Source organism: Poromitra crassiceps (assembly GCF_964638095.1).
Source record: "Poromitra crassiceps genome assembly, chromosome: 1".
Classification (NCBI taxonomy): Eukaryota; Metazoa; Chordata; class Actinopteri; order Beryciformes; family Melamphaidae; genus Poromitra; species Poromitra crassiceps.
Window position 1 is genome coordinate 97,474,401 of NC_139623.1, and position 23,225 is coordinate 97,497,625.

General features: G+C 46.8%; 1 protein-coding gene across 1 annotated transcript in view; it reads right to left on the bottom strand.

Moving 5' to 3' along the window:
• Positions 1-23,225, bottom strand: part of gfra3 (GDNF family receptor alpha 3) — a gene marked incomplete at both ends in the record, with an annotated part of 65,276 nt that overhangs the window by 14,851 nt on the left and 27,200 nt on the right. The window contains 3 exons of the mRNA XM_083631961.1: positions 621-990; positions 1,124-1,216; positions 1,411-1,677. Of these exons, the coding sequence (XP_083488087.1) occupies positions 621-990; positions 1,124-1,216; positions 1,411-1,677 (730 nt within the window). The remainder of the gene's footprint in view (positions 1-620; positions 991-1,123; positions 1,217-1,410; positions 1,678-23,225) is intronic.

Here is a 23,225-nt window from a genome sequence, read left to right on the forward strand (position 1 = left end):
TTCAAGAAAATAATAATAATGACTGGTCAAAATCTACGAAAGGAGATATCTTGCACTAAAATTGAAGATAGAATAAGGAAGCAATGGCTTGATAAATGTTACTTTTTCCACACCCTCTCCATGGAAACCTCTAGTCTGCATCCATGTGGAACAGAAGGACCTCTAAAACATGTCAGCTTCTCAGCTTTAAATTGACAAGCAATGCCTGAGCGATTACTTTCCCAGTACCAAGAAACGATGCAATCTTTATAAACACACTCGATGTAAAGTACAGTATATGAATAATATAATGTAGGCCAAATGACAGCAAGTAAGCACAGACCAAAGTTTGCCTCACAGAAGACAGCAAATCATATCCATGAGGAGCAAGTAAAGTGTCAAAACAGAAATGTCTCCTTCAAAACTCTATCACTGTACAACCCTGGTTAGTGTTTCCAATTCTGTCGAAGGTTTATTTTTGGTTCTTTGTACTGAATGGTACATCTTCTGGTACTTTGTGGTACTCTGTGATTCTATGAGAAAGACACTTCTATGTTAATGTTGTTCTCTGTGACCCTAATTAGGACAATTCTCCGTGATGAACTGTGTATGTGATTGACCCAAATGAGTGACCTGCTCACCTACACAGCTCATCCCTGGAGCAGTAGATCTGCAGGCTGAGGCAGTTGGGCTTGCCCGCTCTCTCCTCTCCTCTGATGTTCTCCTCGTAGGAGCATGACGGGACGATGGTCTTCCTGCGGCGCTCCCCGCACAGCGTGTCGGAGCAGGGGCAGAAGAGCAGGGCCAAGCTGTACTCCTCTGGCACGCGCTCCAAGAAGCGCCGCAGCGCTCTGTGGCATTTCTGCCGGTTACAGCTGTCGTCAGAGAGCGCCGCCCGCTTGGTGCACGCCACCACATATTCTGAGCGCAGAGAGCCACACTTCTCATACAGGCCGCAGTCTTGCGCTGCTTTTAGACACTGGTTTTGGCCATCCACAGAAAGAGAGGAAGCTGGGGGGTTGTCGGGGGGAGAAAGTGAAGTAATGTGTATCAGGGATGTATGACATCTACAGTAGCCTTGATAGCAAATAGTCAAATGTTAACACTGTGATGATTACCAGGTGTTTTGTAATGGGAGTACTACCTGCCATGATGGAGGCCATGCGTGACATCTCAATGTTCCTCACTAAATTCAACTCCAGCTCTTCATATGGAGACACTTCATACTCATCATATGCTAAAATAACAGACATAGAGTGAAGAGTGTTATCATAGATTATGCAGTTAAAGCCCCAACGTGTAGTTTTCTGCTGAGCAGCACCAACAGTGGCCTCTACTGCCGTAAGTGGTAAATACAGATGCCGATAAATGCTACAAACACACACAAAAACACACAGAAAAACACACACACATACACACGTTCAACCCCACCTGCGAATCTAACAGTCCAGTAGACCCTGAGGCAGTGTTCCTCCCTGCGAGAGCCACGCTGACATTTGCACACCTGAAGGGGGCGGTACTGCTGCAAAGAGTTCTGGGCCTCCAGGCACTCCCAGCGGGCGTCCGGGCCGAGGGGCGACACGGCCTCCTCAGCGGCGCAGTACTCCAGCAGCCTGTAGAGCACCATGCAGGCCTGCTCCTGCACACAGCCCTGCTCTGCCACCAGGCAGTCTAACGATGCAGACGCCAGCACAGCACCTGCATGACGGGAGACAAACCTGCTAGTCACTAACCAGAGATGCTCACAAGTCATTTTTTGCAAGTCCAAGTCAAGTGTCAAGTCTTTGGTCACAAGACCAAGTCAAGTCTCTCATGGATGAGCGTTCTATCAAGCTGGATGCCATCAGGTCTGCTTAGAACACTGCATAGCTAAAACTAAGAAATTCACAGGATGTACTAGTGTATTATCCTCACTCCTTTATCTATTAGCATGCAGTATCAGCATTGATTAGACATTATTATTAATATACATTTCCTATGTTAATGTGCAATAAACAAGTAAATAAGTAAATAAATAAATAAATAAATAAATAAATAAATAAATAAATAAATAAATAAATAAATAAATAAATAATAATAAGATTAAGATTGTTGACAAGTCCCAAATCTCGAGTCCAAGTCAAGTCTCAAGTCTTTTGAGGATGAGTGTCAAGTCTCAAGTCACTGTGTGTGCAACTTGGTGCAACTTGAGTCTAAGTCCCCATCTCTGTCACCAACATTACCATCAGTGATGTAGCTGGTTGAGTAGGCTGGTATACTGTGCCCAATAAGTAATAATTAAGCTAATTAAGCTGCAATTAGGCCCACAAAGCGAGGTGAGTGTACTCCATAGACCTGCACATGACCTTCGACTGCACTATGGGTTACTATCACATCCAGAAGGTGAAATAAGACAGAATACAACTGCAGCCCTTGTTAGAAAACTGTAAAGTCAGTTACTTATCTACATTCATTGTTATGAAGCACAGTATCACTGTCTGAAACAGAGACAGTTACATACTGAGAGCATCCTACTGCCTAAACTTCTGCATAAACCATAGCACTCAAACTGATTTGTATAATGTATACATTTTCACAAAACTGTTACCACATGAAAATATAATTGTACAAACATTGCCTGACTTGCTTGGGGGTAAAGCCTTTCCCTACAGGATCCCGTCCATTTTGCACAAACTTTCCGTCAATGTCAGATTCAGAAACGGTCTCTTTAATTCCAGATTCTATACCCATTGATTTAATTCAAGTAGTCAAGGTGTATCTTAATTCCAATCAAACCAACCAATATTTTTGACATACTCGTATCCTACCATGCTTGAGTCTACAGAGAAGAAATGTGAATATCTGGCCACTATGAGGACATTTTCCCCCTTGTTCTCTCAGACAAAGGGGCTGAGGCAGACTTCTCTCCTGGCACATGTAGCAGTAACACATCTTGCACCACAAACCTTGGCACAAAAACAAATATGGCTGTATATTGTACAATTACAACAACCATGGCAACTCATCTATCTAAATAATGCATCCCATTAACTTATACAACAGTTGTTCAATACAAATGTGTCACATATCACCACCAATCTAAAATAACTATTTTAATTACACAAAAAACAGTTGGTCCTAACTCCTAACTCATTAGTATTAAGGATATTGAGAGTGGCAATGTTCACTCTAAATTGAGTGGCAACCAACAAACATTATTTCATAATTGTGATTCTTACTGTTGGAAGGAATGGTAAAATGGAGCATTTTGATGAAGCATTTCAGGAAATTAATTTGATCAAATGTGACACATAATTGTCCCTACAAATTACAGCTCATACACAGTGATTTCAGGTTGAGAAAAAAGTAGCTTGGGGAGGCAACATGCATGCAGTTTTTCCATTTAATCTCCTTAAATTGTGCTGTCAGATTTTAACCTTGGGAAAGTAATAGTTATGTCCTGTCAGTTTTTAACCTCAGGAAAGTAATATGTCCTGTCAGTTTTTAACCTCAGGAAAGTAATAGTTATGTCCTGTCAGTTTTTAACCTCAGGAAAGTAATAGTTATGTCCTGTCAGTTTTTAACCTCAGGAACATAATATGTCCTGTCAGTTTTTAACCTCAGGAAAGTAATAGTTATGTCCTGTCAGTTTTTAACCTCAGGAAAGTAATATGTCCTGTCTGTTTTTAACCTCAGGAAAGTAATAGTTATGTCCTGTCAGTTTTTAACCTCAGGAAAGTAATAGTTATGTCCTGTCAGTTTTTAACCTCAGGAAAGTAATAGTTATGTCCTGTCAGTTTTTAACCTCAGGAAAGTAATAGTTATGTCCTGTCAGTTTTTAACCTCAGGAAAGTAATAGTTATGTCCTGTCAGTTTTTAACCTCAGGAAAGTAATAGTTATGTCCTGTCAGTTTTTAACCTCAGGAAAGTAATAGTTATGTCCTGTCAGTTTTTAACCTCAGGAAAATAATAGTTATTATAGTTATAATAATAGTTATAATAGATTATATATAGTAATATTATAATAATAATAAATAGTTATAATAGTTATAATAATAGTTATGTCCTGTCAGTTTTTAACCTCAGGAAAGTAATATGTCCTGTCAGTTTTTAACCTCAGGAAAGTAATAGTTATGTTGTGTCAGTTTTTAACCTCAGGAAAGTAATAGTTATGTCCTGTCAGTTTTTAACCTCAGGAAAGTAATATGTCCTGTCAGTTTTTAACCTCAGGAAAGTAATTCAATCATGAGAGGCCAGTTGGTAGGATTTAACAAGCTTTATTTAGCAATCGGCATGCATGGCAAATACTTTGGCGCATGACTCCATTAGCCAGTGGCGCTGCTCTTGAGGCAAGAGGAGGGCATCTGCATAGGCTTGGGGGGGATAGAGAAAGAGAGAGTCGGAGAAAGTCAGGGTAGTTGCGCCAAGGCAGCCAAGTAGGCCAAGCCGGGAAGCGCCAAGCTAAACATTAATGTACCAAGATCGAAGGCCCGACCGAGTTGGGAGCGCCAGCCGCAAATAGCTGTAAGTCGCTAAAAAGGTCGAAGGCCGGAAAAGTACAATCGCGAAGCGCCAAGGCGGCCAGGTAGGCCAAGCTGGGAAGCGTTATCGCGAGGTGCCCGACCGAGTTGGGAGCGCCAGCCGCAAATAGCTGTAAGTCGCTAAAAAGGTCGAAGGCAGGAAAAGCATGTACCAAGATCGAAGGCCCGACCGAGTTGGGAGCGCCAGCCGCAAATAGCTGTAAGTCGCTAAAAAGGTCGAAGGCCGGAAAAGTACAATCGCGAAGCGCCAAGGCGGCCAGGTAGGCCAAGCTGGGAAGCGCTATCGCGAGGTGCCCGACCGAGTTGGGAGCGCCAGCCGTAAATAGCTGTAAGTCGCTAAAAAGGTCGAAGGCAGGAAAAGCATGTACCAAGATCGAAGGCCCGACCGAGTTGGGAGCGCCAGCCGCAAATAGCTGTAAGTCGCTAAAAAGGTCGAAGGCCGGAAAAGTACAATCGCGAAGCGCCAAGGCGGCCAGGTAGGCCAAGCTGGGAAGCGCTATCGCGAGGTGCCCGACCGAGTTGGGAGCGCCAGCCGCAAATAGCTGTAAGTCGCTAAAAAGGTCGAAGGCAGGAAAAGCATGTACCAAGATCGAAGGCCCGACCGAGTTGGGAGCGCCAGCCGCAAATAGCTGTAAGTCGCTACAAAGGTCGAAGGCCGGAAAAGTACAATCGCGAAGCGCCAAGGCGGCCGGGTAGGCCAAGCCGGGAAGCGCTATCGCGAGGTGCCCGACCGAGTTGGGAGCGCCAGCCGCAAATAGCTGTAAGTCGCTAAAAAGGTCGAAGGCAGGAAAAGCATGTACCAAGATCGAAGGCCCGACCGAGTTGGGAGCGCCAGCCGCAAATAGCTGTAAGTCGCTAAAAAGGTCGAAGGCCGGAAAAGTACAATCGCGAAGCGCCAAGGCGGCCGGGTAGGCCAAGCTGGGAAGCGCTATCGCGAGGTGCCCGACCGAGTTGGGAGCGCCAGCCGCAAATAGCTGTAAGTCGCTAAAAGGTCGAAGGCCAGAAAAGTACAATCAACTACTGGCGCCTGCAGATCTCAATTAACCTCCGGTAATCAGATCTTCCTTTTGGGGGATCTCCTAGCCTATGCAGGTGCCCTCCTCTTGCCTCAAGAGCAGCGCCACTGGCCAATGGAGTCAAGCGCCAAAGTATTTGCCATGCATGCCGATTGCTAAATAAAGTTAGTCAAATCCTACCAATCTCATGATTGAAGTGAGGTCTCCAGACCATATTTCAAGCAGAAGGCCACTCATGCATAATCCGATCATCCCCTGACGACAGTCAAGTTCTAGCATAACGTGGTCAGTCAAAGTCCTAGTATGACGTCTGCTATGACGTCAAATATGACGTCAGTTAATCCTCATATATATAGCAAGGGTTCTACGTCACCTCTCTCTCTCTGGCCGATCATAGCAGCAGCTAGCTTCTCGGCAGTCCATCTCCCTTGAAGCCGTCCTCCGAAGCGTTGTTTTGCCCCACCCACCTCCCCAGTCCACCACCAACGAGTCTTGACTCCTGATCCCCCACGGGGGGGGGATCTCCTAGCCTATGCAGGTGCCCTCCTCTTGCCTCAAGAGCAGCGCCACTGGCCAATGGGGAGGTGGGTGGGCAAAACAACGCTTCGGAGGACGGCTTCAGGGGAGATGGACTGCCGTGAAGCTAGCTGCTGCTATGATCGGCCAGAGAGAGAGAGGTGACGTAGAACCCTTGCTATATATATGAGAATTAACTGACGTCATATCTGACATCATTACAGACGTCATACTAAGACTTTGACTGACCACGTCATACTAGAACTTGACTGACGTCAGGGGGTGATCGGATTAGATTATGCACGAATGGCCTTCTGCTTGAAATATGGTCTAAGACCTCACTTCAATCATGAGAGGCCAGTTGGTAGGATTTAACAAGCTTTATTTAGCAATCGGCATGCATGGCAAATACTTTGGCGCATGACTCCATTAGCCAGTGGCGCTGCTCTTGAGGCAAGAGGAGGGCATCTGCATAGGCTAGGAGATCCCCCAAAAGGAAGATCTGATTACCGGAGGTTAATTGAGATCTGCGGGCACCGGTAGTTGATTGTACTTTTCTGGCCTTCGACCTTTTAGCGACTTACAGCTATTTGCGGCTGGCGCTCCCAACTCGGTCGGGCCTTCGATCTTGGTACATTAGTAGTTGATTGAACTTTTCTGGCCTTCGACCTTTTTTAGCGACTTACAGCTACTTGCGGCTGGCGCTTCCCAACTCGGTCAGGCCTTCGATCTTGATCCCCCAAAAGGAAGATCCGATTACCGGAGGTTAATTGAGATCTGCGGGCACCGGTAGTTTGACTGTACTCTTCTGGCCTTCGACCTTTAGCGACTTACAGCTATTTGCGGCTGGCGCTTCCCAACTCAATCGGGCCTACGATCTTGGTACATTAACGTTTAACTTGGCGCTTCCCAGCTTGGCCTACTTGGCACCTCACGATTTAACCTGGCGCTTCCCGGCTTGGCCTACTTGGCCGCCTTGGCACCTCCCGCTTTAACTTGGCGCTTCCCGGCTTGGCCTACTTGGCTGCCTTGGCGCCTCGCCTTTACCTAACTTGGCGCTTCCCAGCTTGGCCTACTTGGCAGCCTTGGCACCTCACCATTTAGCTTGGCCTCCTTGGCCCCCGACTTGGCGCGCGCCGCTCAACCTGGCCTTCTGACTGACCCTGACTCTCTCTCTTGGCTCTCTCTCTTTCCTCTCTTCCCCCCCGGGGAAATGAACCGGGAGATTTACTGCGCCTTACTGGGCGCCGTGCTTTTCGGGGAGCCACCACCAACGAGACATTTTTGGCACGGAAGTCCGGGACACTGTTCGTTGCCATGCTTGCCGATGAAGGGAGGAGGGTTCTTTGGGCCGCCGGTATGGCCGCCCGCTCCGGGCGGATGTAGCTGGAGAATGCTGATGAAGACCGGCGGCCCATTTGCTGGAGGGAGGCGGAGGGCACTCCTTGCACGGCGGCTGAGGTGGCCGCCCCGATCCCGAAGGAGTGGCTGGAGTAGTTCTTCATCGGGAGGTTGCCATTCTGGAGCGTCCGCTTGAGGTGCAGGATGAACCAGGATCTTGACGTGTGGTGACGAGGTGCGATGAGGAACAGGGGAGCCGGGGCCAGTCTGAGGCCTGAGCCTGATGTAGCGAGCCATGGGGAGTAGATAGTTTCCAGGAGTTAGGATGACTTAGGGGTTGGTGACTTAGTGACTTAGGGGGGTAGGTGACTTAGTGACTTAGGGGATGACTTAGGGGTTGGTGACTTAGGGGATGACTTAAGGGTTGGTGACTTAGTGGCTTAGGGGATGACTTAGGGGTTGGTGACTTAGTGGCTTAGGCATTGACAGTACATAATATGGACCACCTTAGCTATATGTTTTTGACACAGCAAAATGAAGCTCACTTCCCGATATTGTTTGATTTCGTTTGATTGGATGAATGGATTTTCCTGTTGCATTGTGGGAAATCTGTTCAAACCTGGAGCCGGGAAAACAGGAAAGGGCGTGAGCGTGGACGGGACTCGGGGGAGGGTTTCCTCCGCCACGGCATCCATCTTGTTCATGTTATTTTCCATGCTAGCCGTTAGCTTGGCTAACAAATGTTGCTAACGTTAGTTGCTATTGCTAGCCTTGCTCCATCGCTCTCACATTGAATACAATAGCCCGAAGAAAAACCAGAGTATTATTTCCTCCAGACCTCGCGCGGCGTCACCAGCCTGCCGCTTGCATCTTCCACAAAATCGAGGTAATCTTATTTTCTAACGTAACGCTAATTACATAGCATGACATTAACGCTAGCTACGTTAGACTAGAGTAGCATAAGTTAACGTTATACAACGTTAAACAGTATTGCATGCTGCACAGATTCGGACGTAGACAGAAAACAAACGCAGTTCTGTTTACCTAGGTTACCTCTTTGAGATGAGGCAGACTCAAAGCATACTCATGATCTACCAGCTATAGCGTTATATATCTAGCTAACGTTAGATCAACTATCAATCAATGAGAGGGAACAAGGGGGTTAAACTCCTCTGGATAGTTTATCCACCTCTGCATTTACAGTATTTACCAATTGCACGTAGTGTTGGGTAAGCAAACGTTAACGTTATACAGTGATTAACAGTGTCTAGTATTGCATGCTGCACAGATTCGGACGTAGACAGAAAACAAACGCAGTTCTGTTTACCTAGGTTACCTCTTTGAGATGAGGCAGACTCAAAGCATACTCATATGATCTACCAGCTATAGCGTTATATATCTAGCTAACGTTAGATCAACTATCAATCAATGAGGGGGAACAAGGGGGTTAAACTCCTCTGGATACTTTATCCACCTCTGCATTTACAGTATTTACCAATCGCACGTAGTGTTGGGTAAGCAGACATTAACGTTATACAGTGATTAACAGTGTCTAATTCGTTTCTTCCAGGGGTAGGCGCCGTCCAGTACCGATGGGACACACAACAGAGGATTATGATTTGTGACGATCAAAGCTATAATATTCTGTTCTCCTGAGATTAACGCTAAACTACATGTTACTGCTGATCAGTTGTTTCAACATAGGAAATTGCCATAACACACAAGCCAAATGCTGACATGAGAGATTTGCTTTGAACAAGTTGTAGCCTAGCTAGTATCTGCCAGTGACCGGAGAATATTGTTATATTTGCTTGTTTTAATGCTTTTGTCAATAAACATTGTCAACAAAGATAGCCTTGTTGTATATTATCATGTATCTGAATGTCGCAAATATGATCGCGCAGAACGATCCATTAGTTGTCTGGTCAGAGGCAGGTTGGATAAAATGATCAGATGTGATATAAAGATTGTTGATGTCGAGTGAACACGAACTACGAACCGAAGATTGGACCATGAGGACATGACGACGGAGAAACAAGCGATCAGCAGTCTGCTTCAATCAACGAATGCTTTATATTTATTGAAATGAAATATGGTGATATCTGGTGGTCTGAAATTACTCTCTCTAGCTAGGCTAACTGGCTCATATTATGTCATATTATTGTAACGTCTGAATCAGCGTTTCATAACTTTATAATAGCCTAACGTTACTGTATAGCCTGGATGACAAATGCTACCCATCCTTCCATTGGTGTATGCTGCCTTTAGCTTGTGGTATTATGGTACAGTAATATTGTCTAGCTACTAGACAGACAAGTTTATCTGAAATCAGGGTGACAAGATCCCTGCTGCTAGCTCGTCTGCCTTTCTGTGTCAGAGTATCTAGCATGTTTACAGTATCTTAACAGACTGCATTACATGCTACACCATGCAAATATATTTCGATATAATTCAAACAATGGTTCCAATCCTTAACCATACCATGGTGGGCTGGACTGTGTATTGCTGTGAAAAAGTTAAATTTGATTGTTTCAAGTGTTACACGTTATATTTTTAATTGAGCTTTGCGGAATACCTCAACACAATTGTGTATCAGCTTTAAATGTCCAATATATACAGCATTAAACAAACGACCAGCAGCATTCAAATGTGCAAAAACGTTATATTTATTGAAATGTGGTGATCATGTCACAAGTCACATTACATAACGATATAGCGTTAGGTGTTCTTTTGATCAACAGACCTCGGGGGCTCTATACTGTTGCTACGTTGCTAGCTAGCTAGCCGCAGATCAGCTCTGCCCGTCCACTAAAACCCGATTTCGATATAGCGTTTTAGGTGTTCTTTTGATCAACATACCTCATAACGGGGATCTATACTATTACGTGTGTCTACTAACATCATTAAAATATCATAAGGGTAACGCTGTTTCTGTTATTTTACTTTTAATCTCTGGCTACGTTGCTAGCTAGCTAGCTAGCCTGCCTTGGCAACTGGTTGGAATCATCTGGTTTCCTGTGGCTGGTGTAAATCAAAGAAAATCCCGCCCCCAAAGTTATAATTTTTATCGGCTCTTTTACTCGAAATGGGACCATAATTTAGAAAACGGAGCCCAGGAGAGCATGAAAAAGACTTGAAATTGTTTATTCAGACCATAAGCTCATTCGGAAAATGTTTATTTAAGACACAGAATGAGAGAGAAGTCGGCTCATTTTTACATTGGAGCCAATGTACGTGTCGTCACTTCCGGACCTGACGTGCGCCCCCCGGCGGGATTTTCGAATTAATGGAATTCCAGAACTGGCTTCATACATTCCCTAGTTGACTTGCCCACTGGGCTTAGGGGATGACTTAGGGGTTGGTGACTTAGTGGCTTAGGGGATGACTTAGGGTTGGTGACTTAGTGGCTTAGGGGATGACTTAGGGGTTGGTGACTTAGTGGCTTAGGGGATGACTTAGGGGTTGGTGACTTGGTGGCTTAGGGGATGACTTAGGGGTTGGTGACTTAGTGGCTTAGGGGTTCCCAGCTTGGCCTCGGTGACTTAGTGACTTCCCGACTTGGCGCTGGACTTGGATGACTTAGGGGTTGGTGACTTAGTGACTTAGGGGTCCCCGACTTGGCCTGGGTGACTTAATGACTTGACTTGGCGCTGGACTTGGATTACTTAGTGGTTTGTCTGGTGAACCGAATTGTGCGATGAGGAGTCCAGAATCCGAATCCGGAGCAGTCATCACATGATGAGATTGATGAGCTGAAAATAAATATGACACATGGACAGGATTGCTAGGTGGAGAGGCAGACATGATTCACCCGATGCGAAATACTTATAATAATAGCTTCAACACTTTTTTAGCCCTTTCAAGGACAAATTATTTCAAGATTACATGCCAATAATTCATGGGAATGCAAGCATTATTAGTAGCTATTTGCATGAAAAAGATACGGTGACGGCCGGTGATGATGTCATCAGATAGCGACCATCTTTTCCCCCAACACTACGGACTGCTCATAGCCTTGCTGGCGCAGCTGAGGCGAGACCATGGGGAAGTCTGGGCAGATTCACGGTGATTGACGGGCAGTGTTGGGAAGTAACGAGTTACTAGTTACTCGTTACTGTAATAATATTACTTTTTCCAAGTAACGAGTAGTGTAACGAATTACTATAGAATATAAGTAATAATATTACAGTTACTTCAAGATGAACGAGCTCGTTACGTTAGTCGTTACATCTTTTGTTGAGTCCATTCTGTGATGCCGCTGCGCTGCAAAACGACACGCAGTCGGCATTCACAAGCAGCATGGCTTTAACGCTCCCAAAACAAGGTGACGTCACCGCAGAGCCGAGGAGGAAAATCCGTGGCTGCGGATATATTTCCATGACTTTGTTTTTGTCGGGAAGAAAGGTGACACGATTGAACATCAAAGTCAAATGTAAACGGTGTCCAGGACAGGTAGGCTACTAACACTCTTTCCACTGTGAAAAACACGAGCTCAAACTTCCTAACATTAACGTTACGAGACGAGAGGACAGCAGAACAGAAACCGGAAAACTGTTACAGTACAGAACAATACAGAGATAACGTAAAAACTCACAAGCTGGTGGACATCAAACATTGCTGTTATTATTGTCAGGTTAATGTTAATGTTGCAGAGCTAACGTTATTTGTGACACAAACTTGTTAAGCAAAGATGTAGCCTATACGTATTGAGTTTGCATTGGCAGTGCATACTGCATTCTATAAAACAGAAGATAAAACATTGCATCTTGTCAGTCATCACTTTGAGCCAGGTGTGCTCTTCATCAAGCATCTCTGTAGGAAGCTGTGCTCTGGCAAAGCGATTAGTTTAAATGGAACGGCACATAATAGACCTAGTTCACACATTCGCACCGCAAAGTCTGCATTTTGATGAGAAAAACGCTATGGGCCTTTTTCACAACGGCCATTTGTGTCTAGAAGACAGAGTATACACAGGTGCAACCAACTAACTAATTAAGGCTCCAGCACTGGAACACCTAAATGGACTGGAAGTTGGAAGCCCTAATTAACATCTTGGTGCACCTGTGTTACCTCCTGCCTTTTAGACACAAAATCGCTGCAGTGAAAAAGGCCTATTGCCATTTGTGTGGAATCTAACGGAAAAGTAATATAACGAGTATCTAACGAATTACTTTTGGCATGGAGTAATAAGTAAAGTAATAATATTACTTTTGAAAATAGTAACGAGTAATATGTAATATATTACTTTTTTAGTAATGAGTGCCCAACACTGTTGACGGGACCCGGCCTGCAGCACTGATGCGGGAGTGCCATATCATCTCGGACGCTCTGGGCAGACCAAGAGATCCATGGGGCAAACTGTTCATCCTGGCGCAACCCTAGAGCTGAAATGAAATGCTTAATGCATGAGATATAAAGAAACTGGTTAACGAACGAATAAAATAGTTTCACCCCCTTGCAAATGCACCATATACTGCTAGTTGCATGCAGCTCGCAGTGATATGTTATGGTTGGTTATATGGTTATATAACGGTGGGTTTCGCAGCCTCTTGTTACATGACTAGCATGTCACTGTATTAACTGTTTTAGCTTTGGTATTATTTATGGTCAACGGGAACGCCAAAGGCGTTTTACCTTGAAATGCGTTAACAGGAAGTGGTGAGTTAGGACTGGGTAGCTTGACGCGGAAAAACGTGAAATAAGACAGCCAGCGTGAATGTAGACGAAGACGCTGTTACTGTCAGAGTGGTGATAAACAACACGGCCTCAATGCAAACGTTTCAAGCTTTGTTGTTAAGAAAAATGATGATGATCTGTCAACATCCCCTGGGCCGTCTGACTCGGTCTTAAGGTTATGATTAGTGTAACCCAGGTGTTTAAGTGGGGTTTAATATTTTCGTTTTTAGGCTCTTTAAGTTGTGTGTGTGTGTCTGGGAGTGTGTGTCATACTTACCTGTGTTATATACTTACCTGTGTTATAATAATTACCTGTGAAGATGCAGTAATCTGTAAATGTTTAGGAAAGTGGAAATGTGCCTTTAATTGACTTCAGTGGGAGTGCCCGTGGGGTCCTTCCTTGTTTGGTTTCCTGGGACGGGGATTGGACAGGTCATTTCCTGGTCTAGGGGACGTGATAGCGACCGCATGGTTTTGGCGTCGAGTGATTGGCTGGGAGGATCACATGAGCAGAGCGCGGAGCAGCATTGGACGGGTGAACGGGCGAGAGAAGAGGGGTGTGGAGAGCGAGCCACACAGAGAGAGATCTGTTTGATTTTGATAACCAGTATAGACTTAGCCGACGTTCCGGTGAAAGCTACGGGAATCCCAGGGCGGACAGCCTGTGAGAGCTGTATTGTGAACGCCTGGAGTCTGCTGGACAATTTGATGCTACGGGCGCATGACATTAGCTTCTCGGCTAGTGAAGCTAGTTATCGCGTGTTGTAGGGCCACTGTACTAGCTCAGTCAGTGGTTAGCTTCGTGTTAACTGGTGCCTGCCAGATCAGTGAGTACCGCACGTTGACCGAAGTCTGTTTAGCCGACGTTTGCACGGTGTTCGGCTTGAACGCAGAGTAAAGGTGACGTCGGGGGATTTGTTCCTGTGCCTCTCCACGCCAAGGCTGCCATCAACGTTAGCCGACCAGGAGGGAGGACCGCTCTGCTCAATCTACGGCCTGCCTGCCAGTCACTCGCCCACCATTGTCAGGTGTTCGTTCGTTTCACATCAAGGACTACAGGTACCTTTCTTTATTTTTAGCTCACTTCAGGAGCGAAGCGGCTATAAAGTTTGTAAGCCTCAACGTACCCGAGCAACGACTCAGATCTGCAACGAGGGTGGGATTTGTTTTGGGAAACTGTGGATGCTAACGATGTAGTTTCGATGTAGCATTGCTGACATTAGAGACACACAGGATTGTATTGGTTTATTTGTTTATGCATGCTAGCCTGCTATCTGCTATCAGAGTGTTGAGTGTGTTCCACAGGTTGCATTAATGATGGAGAGTATCTGAAAACACCAACAGAGATACTGTGTTATTATTTGAATTTCTGAAAGAACTACAAGAGTTATTGTTTATTATTTTGATTTCCTGAAATACTGCTCCAGTGTATTGCCATTTCATTTAAGATACTAAATACTATATTTTTCTATAAACTTACCTTGTATGAGTGACATCATTTCCTGTTAAGAGGTACTTACCTTAAGGTCCTGGGTCATACACTAGAAGGGAGAAGGGAAAAACAAATGATTAGTACATAGGATTAGTATATTAGACAGATATAATATCATATTTGTATATTTATTTATATAGATAATTGATTAGCATTTAGATAATATAGTGTACTAGTGGGACTAAATTTTAAAGGGCACTTACCAGAGCTGATGGTGAAGGTTCACTGCAAGGGTGAATTGTGGGTCAATAACTAGACATTACTGACATTCAAAACTGAACCAAACCTCAAGGGTTATAATTATATACTTATAACGTAGCGATACAAGAGGGAATTCAGGTGGCACTACCCTGTAAAAACAAAGGGGGTTAAAGAAGTGCTACATAAATGGAGGCACTACTGAGATACTTTGGATTTGAATAGTAATAACCTAGTAATTTGGTAGACCTAACAAACACACTATAGTATAGTATAAGGAAACCACTCTCATTATGGAGGGTAAGGCAGGATTAATATGCCAGTTGCAGGAATGGTGCAGCAAGGAAACGGTAGATGTGACTCACGCCTTAATGGTAGTGATACCGGAGGACAAGGAAATAGACACTATACAAGATACTTTGGAAGCCATTAAGTGTTTAGGGCGAGTACGGGTTAGAGGTAAGGTCCCACACGAGCAGACAGGGAAGTACTCTGTCTTATGTGAGTGTAAGGAGGCCACCAATCCGGCATTGGTTCCCAAGGAAGTGTTTCCATCCGACGGTTCTGCATCATGGCCTATTATAATAGTAGGTCCTTCTGCAGAGGAACCTGAATTGGGTTTTAAGGAGAAACTAGAGTCTCTCCTAAGAGGTGAAGGTAAGTCTATCGATGACGTGAGAGAAATGTATGGGGTACCCGACGTTCCTTCTCCTTCCACAGATCCAGTCCTACGTGCGTTGGGGGAGCTGTTGGATCGGGCTAGGCCGCCCAATGAACATAACAACTATCGACGTTTACGTCAATTCTCCGGTAACTCACCTGTCCCCGTGGGGGAAGAATCCTTTGAGCCATGGTTGGAGCAAGCCAAACTTATGGTTGAAGAAAGCGAGTGTTCCTGGAAGGAGAAGCGTCGTCGAGTAGTTGAGAGTTTGAAGGGGCCTGCCCTGGCCATAGTGAAAGCCGCGCGCGCCAGTGACCCTAATGTGGGCCCTGTTATATGTTTAGAGGCATTAGAGCAGGTATTCGGGACAGTGGAATCGGGTGAGGACCTGTACTTTGCGTTTAGGTTGATGCGCCAGCGAGACAATGAGAAGCTGTCAGACTTCTTAAGGCGCCTGGATCGGGCCCTCTCCAAAGTAGTGGAGAGAGGGGGACTTTTGCCAGGTAGCGCCGATAAGGCGCGACTGGAACAGCTCTTGAGAGGCTCAGTTGCCTCAGACATCATGCTGGTGAATCTCCGGTTGAGAGAAAGACGAGTCGCTCCACCCACTTTCTTGCAGTTGTTACAAGAGGTGCGCTCAGAGGAAGAGTATGAGGCCTCTCGTACCAAATTGAATCCGTCCGTCTTAACTAGACATGTGCAAGCAGACACTGAAAGTAAGCGAGACGAGTTGCGGCTGCTTAAGGCTGAAATGAAAGAAATCAAGGAGTTGTGCGTCGCTATGGTGAGCTCAAACCTCGAGCCTAAGGAGGAGCGGGATAAACCGGCCCAGGTTGCCCCTGCCCCTAGTCTTGACGCCAGTAAAGATGACGAAGTAGTAGCGTTAAAAAAACAGTTAAAGCGTTTGAAACAGAAGGTAGAAAATAAACAACTGCAGTCAGTAGAGGTGCCCGTGGCCGCATTGGCAGTGGAGGCGTCGCGTACCAACATTTCCCATCCGCCACCACGGAGGGGCCCCGCTGACCCTGATGAATACTTCTGTTACCGTTGTGGCGAAAACGGACACTACGCAGGTAAGTGTAAGAACCCTGAAAACCAGGCCCAAGTCATTCAGAAGCTTATCCGGTCTCTTAAAAAGGCGCGAGGTCCCTATGAGAGGCCTAACTCATCTGCTGACACTAGAAACGTAGCGTGTCACTCGAAGAAGAGCGCGGTGGACGTTCTTAGTAGTCGAGAGATCCCCAAAGGCTTAGTGGGTCCCCCTTCCATCGAGGCTGTAAGGATAAATGGACATCTTTGTGACGCGGTGTTAGACAGTGGTTCACAAGTAACCATAATCTTTGAAAAATGGTACAACACTTACCTGGCGGATGTTCCGATTCACCCTGTGGCTGGTCTGGACATCTGGGGTCTTAGTGATTCGAGTTACCCATACCGAGGCTATGTGGTGGTGGAGATGGAATTCCCACAAAAGACCAAAGACGCTCCCACTTCCGTTTCCGTGATGGCTTTGATCTGCCCCTCATCACAGGGGCCAGAGCAAACGCCTGTTCTTATTGGCACCAATGCCAAGGCAAGCCTGCCTCAGCGTTTAGCCAGAATTTATGGACAGGAAGTTGGAGTCAAAATAGCCCGTGCCCCGAGCGGGGAAGTCGGAGAGGTCAAGGTACCCGAGAGCCCCAAGGCATGGCCGCAGGAGACTGAGGATGAGGAGGTAGGATATGTGCAGTGGGCTGGGCCCGGGAGTTTGAAACTGCCACCGGGAGTTAGCTGCCCAGTGCTGTGCCAAGTAGAGTTTGAGCGGACAGGCGAGAAGGACATCCTTCTGGTAGACGTCGCGCCCAACGACCCTCTCCCGGGTGGAGTGTTGTTAACACCCATGGTAGTTCCTCGTTACGCTATTGACACACAGAAGCTTACGGTATTGCTCCAGAATGAGTCCCAGAGGGAGGTAGCGATAGCTGAAGGCACCATTATCGGATATCTCTATCCAACAGACATTGTGAAATCCGTTCCGAAGCCAGAGCCAGAGCCGAGGGAAGGGTTCGAGGCGTCCGATATTGACTTTGGTGACTCTAATATCTCAGAGGAATGGAAGGAAAGGCTTCGGCGTAAACTGACCCAGCGAGCAGATGTTTTCTCTTTAAGCGAGTGGGACGTTGGGCTTGCTAAGGGAGTGGAACATAGCATCCGACTTTCTGATGATCGACCGTTCCGAGAGAGATCGAGGCGTCTAGCACCAGCGGATATAGACGATGTGAGGCGACACATACAGGAGTTGTTAGCCACCGGAATTATCAAGGAGTCTAGGAGCCCGTACGCATCGCCGATAGTGATCGTTCGGAAAAAGAGTGGTAAAGTGCGTATGTGCATCGACTACCGCACTTTGAACAATAGAACGATACCCGATCAGTACACTACTCCACGTATCGATGACGCCCTTGATTGTCTGTCAGGCAGTAAATGGTTCTCGGTTTTGGACTTAAGAAGCGGGTATTATCAGATCGCCATGAAAGAGGAGGACAAAGAGAAAACCGCGTTCATTTGTCCCCTGGGGTTCTATCAGTTCGAGCGGATGCCGCAAGGCGTCACTGGGGCTCCAGCGACGTTTCAGCGTTTGATGGAAAAAGCTGTGGGGGACATGAACCTTTTACAGGTATTAGTCTACCTCGATGACCTGATCATTTTCGGACGGACTTTGGAAGAACATGAAGAGAGACTAATGAAAGTCTTGGATCGCCTGCAGGAAGTAGGGCTCAAGATTTCTTTGGACAAGTGCCAATTCTGCCAGCCCAAAGTGAAATACGTTGGGCACATCGTGTCGGCAGAGGGCGTGGCCACCGATCCGGCCAAGATCGAGGCCGTCACCGCTTGGCCCCAGCCTACTGACCTTAGGGGTCTGAGGTCTTTCTTAGGTTTCTGTGGCTATTACCGACGCTTTATCGCCAATTATTCTTCCGTTGTCCGCCCGCTCACGGAGTTGACCAGAGGATACCCACCCACTCAGCGTGGGCGGAAACCAAAGACGCGTTCGCGAGGGGAGAGAACACAACCCGATCCACCGTACTTTGACGAGGCGGAACCCTTTGGGGATAGATGGGACTTGGCATGCACTCAGGCTTTTCAGAGCATCATACACCGTCTTACCAATGCTCCGGTATTGGCCTTCGCTGATCCGAACAAGCCCTACATACTGCATGTAGACGCTAGCCTTTCCGGGTTGGGAGCGGTACTTTACCAAGAATATGCTGAGGGTTTGAGGCCTGTAGCTTTTGCGAGCCGGAAACTGAGTGCGTCCGAGAAAAATTACCCCATACACCAGCTAGAGTTCCTTGCCTTAAAGTGGGCGGTAGTGGATAAACTCCACGATTACCTGTATGGAGCTCGTTTCACGGTACGTACTGATAACAACCCGTTGACGTACGTTCTTACTACTGCCAAGCTCAATGCCACGGGACACCGTTGGTTGGCCGCCCTGTCAGCGTACGAATTTGACATTTCTTACCGACCAGGGAAGAATAACATAGACGCTGATTTGTTGTCTAGACAGGAGAGTAGAGAGGAAGGCGCCGAGTGGGAGACCATTCCCAAAGCGGGGGTTACATCGATCTGCCGGTGCATCTGTGCACAGAGCTCTTGGGCTTGCCCGCCCCGATACATAGAGCAACTAGGTGCTTCCCCTGAATCTATTCCAGCCGTCTATGCCTATCCCACGAGAGTAGACGTGAGTGCTCCTGGTCAGCTATCTCGTATGGAGTTGAAGACAGCCCAACAGAGCGACGAAGTCATTGGACCGGTCATACAGGCATTGCAGCAGGGTAGGTGGCCGGAAAGCATAGACATGAGTACTCCATTGAAGTTGATGAAGAAGGAGCTAGGAAGGCTAGTACTTAGAGACGGGCTACTCCATAGGCAGAGCAAGAGGTCTACTGGGGAGGTTTTCCAGCTTGTGTTGCCAGCTGAGTACAGGGCCAATGTCTTGAAGGCTATGCATGACGATTTGGGACACTTAGGCGTAGAGCGGACGACTGACTTAGTGAGGACCAGATTTTATTGGCCGCGCCTGGCCTGGGACGTGGAACAACACATCAAGAATTGTGGAGAGTGCGTCACTCGAAAGAGCCCCTGCCAGCGAGCCGCGCCTTTACAGCAGATAGTCAGCGGAGGTCCTATGGATTTAGTCTGCATTGATTTCCTGTCCATGGAACCAGATTCCAAGGGTATCTGCAACGTGTTAGTCGTGACCGATCACTTCACGCGGTACGCTCAAGCTTTTCCAGCCAGAGATCAAAAGGCCCTCACTGTGGCAAAGATCCTGGTGGACAAATATTTCATTCATTACGGGCTACCAGCACGGATTCACTCTGACCAGGGCAGAGATTTCGAGAGTAAGTTGATTAAGGAGATGTTGAAGACGCTTGGCATACGCAAGTCGCGTACCACCCCTTACCATCCACAGGGAGACCCGCAGCCAGAACGTTTCAACCGGACCCTTCTGTCCATGCTAGGGACCATGAGTCAGGAAAAGAGAAGAAGGTGGAGTCAGCACGTCACTTATCTGGTTCATGCTTACAACAGCACCAAGTGTGATGCCACGGGGTATTCCCCATATTACTTGATGTTCGGGAGAGAAGCCAGGTTGCCGGTTGACATCTGCTTTGGGACTTCCCCTGATGGGAAGGAGGGTGGTCACCACGGTAAGTATGTGTCCAAGCTCAAAGAGGATTTGAAACAGGCGTTCCAACTGGCGTCTGATGAAGCCACAAAGAACCATCAGAGAAACAAACAGGCCTATGATAGGAGGGTAGGTTTCCATAAGTTAGAACCAGGGGACCGCGTCCTTCTCAAGAACTTAGGTCTGAAGGGGAAACATAAGTTACAGAGCCGATGGAGTTCGTTGCCTTATGTAGTGGAAGGTAAGCTTCCTAACTTACCAGTGTATCGGATAAAGCCGGAGGATGGGCATGGAGTGGTGAAGACCATACATCGGGATCATCTTTTGCCCATAGGGCAGTTAGTGCGGCTATCCCGGCCCGAAAGGGAGCCGAGCCCAATTAGGGTGGTAACCAGAGCCAGGCAAAGGAGGGACCCGCCTATACCGGTTTCCCCGCCTGTCAGTGAACAGGAGGGGTGCTTGTCTGATTCTTCTTCAGACGATGAAGAGAATTTAGCCAGGGCGCCTTACGAAGATTTCTATGACCGGAGGCAAAGGCCAGAAGTCAGGGTTAGGCGTGACTCAGTTGTAAACATTCCTTCCCCAGGGGAACCACCACTCGTAGTCGAGGAGGACCCGAGTGAGGGAGAGCCAGGTGAACTAGAAGAGGGTTCAGACATCAATCCAGAAGGAGCTCCTGAGGTAGAAGTAAGGGTGATGCCAGAGGAGGAAGTAGGTAGGGAGGAAATAGTTAGGAACGAAGAGGTTAGGGATGTAGAGGAAATCGCACCGACCGTCACACATGCATCGACACCCGAACAGACAGGTGCACCCGCTCAGGCAGCAACGCCAGGGAAAAGGACCATTAAACCAGTGGTTAAACTTACCTATGACGAGCCAGGCAGATCCAGGGATCAGCCTATTACCATCATACATCGGGGGGTGGGTGTTACCATTCAAGCAAACGGCAGTGGACCGGATGTAGCTCATGCCCTGTTGAAACATTTGTTTTCCCAACCTGCCCCGAGTAGCTAGGTGAATGAGGGCATTCACATTTAAGGGGGGGGGAGGGTGTAACCCAGGTGTTTAAGTGGGGTTTAATATTTTCGTTTTTAGGCTCTTTAAGTTGTGTGTGTGTGTCTGGGAGTGTGTGTCATACTTACCTGTGTTATATACTTACCTGTGTTATAATAATTACCTGTGAAGATGCAGTAATCTGTAAATGTTTAGGAAAGTGGAAATGTGCCTTTAATTGACTTCAGTGGGAGTGCCCGTGGGGTCCTTCCTTGTTTGGTTTCCTGGGACGGGGATTGGACAGGTCATTTCCTGGTCTAGGGGACGTGATAGCGACCGCATGGTTTTGGCGTCGAGTGATTGGCTGGGAGGATCACATGAGCAGAGCGCGGAGCAGCATTGGACGGGTGAACGGGCGAGAGAAGAGGGGTGTGGAGAGCGAGCCACACAGAGAGAGATCTGTTTGATTTTGATAACCAGTATAGACTTAGCCGACGTTCCGGTGAAAGCTACGGGAATCCCAGGGCGGACAGCCTGTGAGAGCTGTATTGTGAACGCCTGGAGTCTGCTGGACAATTTGATGCTACGGGCGCATGACATTAGCTTCTCGGCTAGTGAAGCTAGTTATCGCGTGTTGTAGGGCCACTGTACTAGCTCAGTCAGTGGTTAGCTTCGTGTTAACTGGTGCCTGCCAGATCAGTGAGTACCGCACGTTGACCGAAGTCTGTTTAGCCGACGTTTGCACGGTGTTCGGCTTGAACGCAGAGTAAAGGTGACGTCGGGGGATTTGTTCCTGTGCCTCTCCACGCCAAGGCTGCCATCAACGTTAGCCGACCAGGAGGGAGGACCGCTCTGCTCAATCTACGGCCTGCCTGCCAGTCACTCGCCCACCATTGTCAGGTGTTCGTTCGTTTCACATCAAGGACTACAGGTACCTTTCTTTATTTTTAGCTCACTTCAGGAGCGAAGCGGCTATAAAGTTTGTAAGCCTCAACGTACCCGAGCAACGACTCAGATCTGCAACGAGGGTGGGATTTGTTTTGGGAAACTGTGGATGCTAACGATGTAGTTTCGATGTAGCATTGCTGACATTAGAGACACACAGGATTGTATTGGTTTATTTGTTTATGCATGCTAGCCTGCTATCTGCTATCAGAGTGTTGAGTGTGTTCCACAGGTTGCATTAATGATGGAGAGTATCTGAAAACACCAACAGAGATACTGTGTTATTATTTGAATTTCTGAAAGAACTACAAGAGTTATTGTTTATTATTTTGATTTCCTGAAATACTGCTCCAGTGTATTGCCATTTCATTTAAGATACTAAATACTATATTTTTCTATAAACTTACCTTGTATGAGTGACATCATTTCCTGTTAAGAGGTACTTACCTTAAGGTCCTGGGTCATACACTAGAAGGGAGAAGGGAAAAACAAATGATTAGTACATAGGATTAGTATATTAGACAGATATAATATCATATTTGTATATTTATTTATATAGATAATTGATTAGCATTTAGATAATATAGTGTACTAGTGGGACTAAATTTTAAAGGGCACTTACCAGAGCTGATGGTGAAGGTTCACTGCAAGGGTGAATTGTGGGTCAATAACTAGACATTACTGACATTCAAAACTGAACCAAACCTCAAGGGTTATAATTATATACTTATAACGTAGCGATACAAGAGGGAATTCAGGTGGCACTACCCTGTAAAAACAAAGGGGGTTAAAGAAGTGCTACATTAGCTAACACTCAAACTGATGCCCAGACGTGCTCCATGAGCCAAGTTTTTTTTTTTTTTTTTTTTGGATGATCTCAACAACATGCTGACAGAATTATGGATGAAATATACAATGTGCGGTGATAACGTCACCGTCATCAGGCAGCGACGTGACATCTTTTACTCACGCAACCTCCCGTTTATTTACGGTTAAAGTAAAGACTTAACTGCCCGGTGATAGCAGAGGGATCCGCGCCTGCCGTGCAACTGACCACAAGCGACGTGGAATGGAACGGCCTGTGATGCCTGCTTGGAGAAGAAGCCTGGGTGCGGACGCAGCTGGACGCCTGAACACCCGGGACAGGATCGGCTGCTGAGCTGTGGCACGGCCCGTCGCAGTGGCGCGCCCCGTGCCTTCTCGTCGTGGCTAG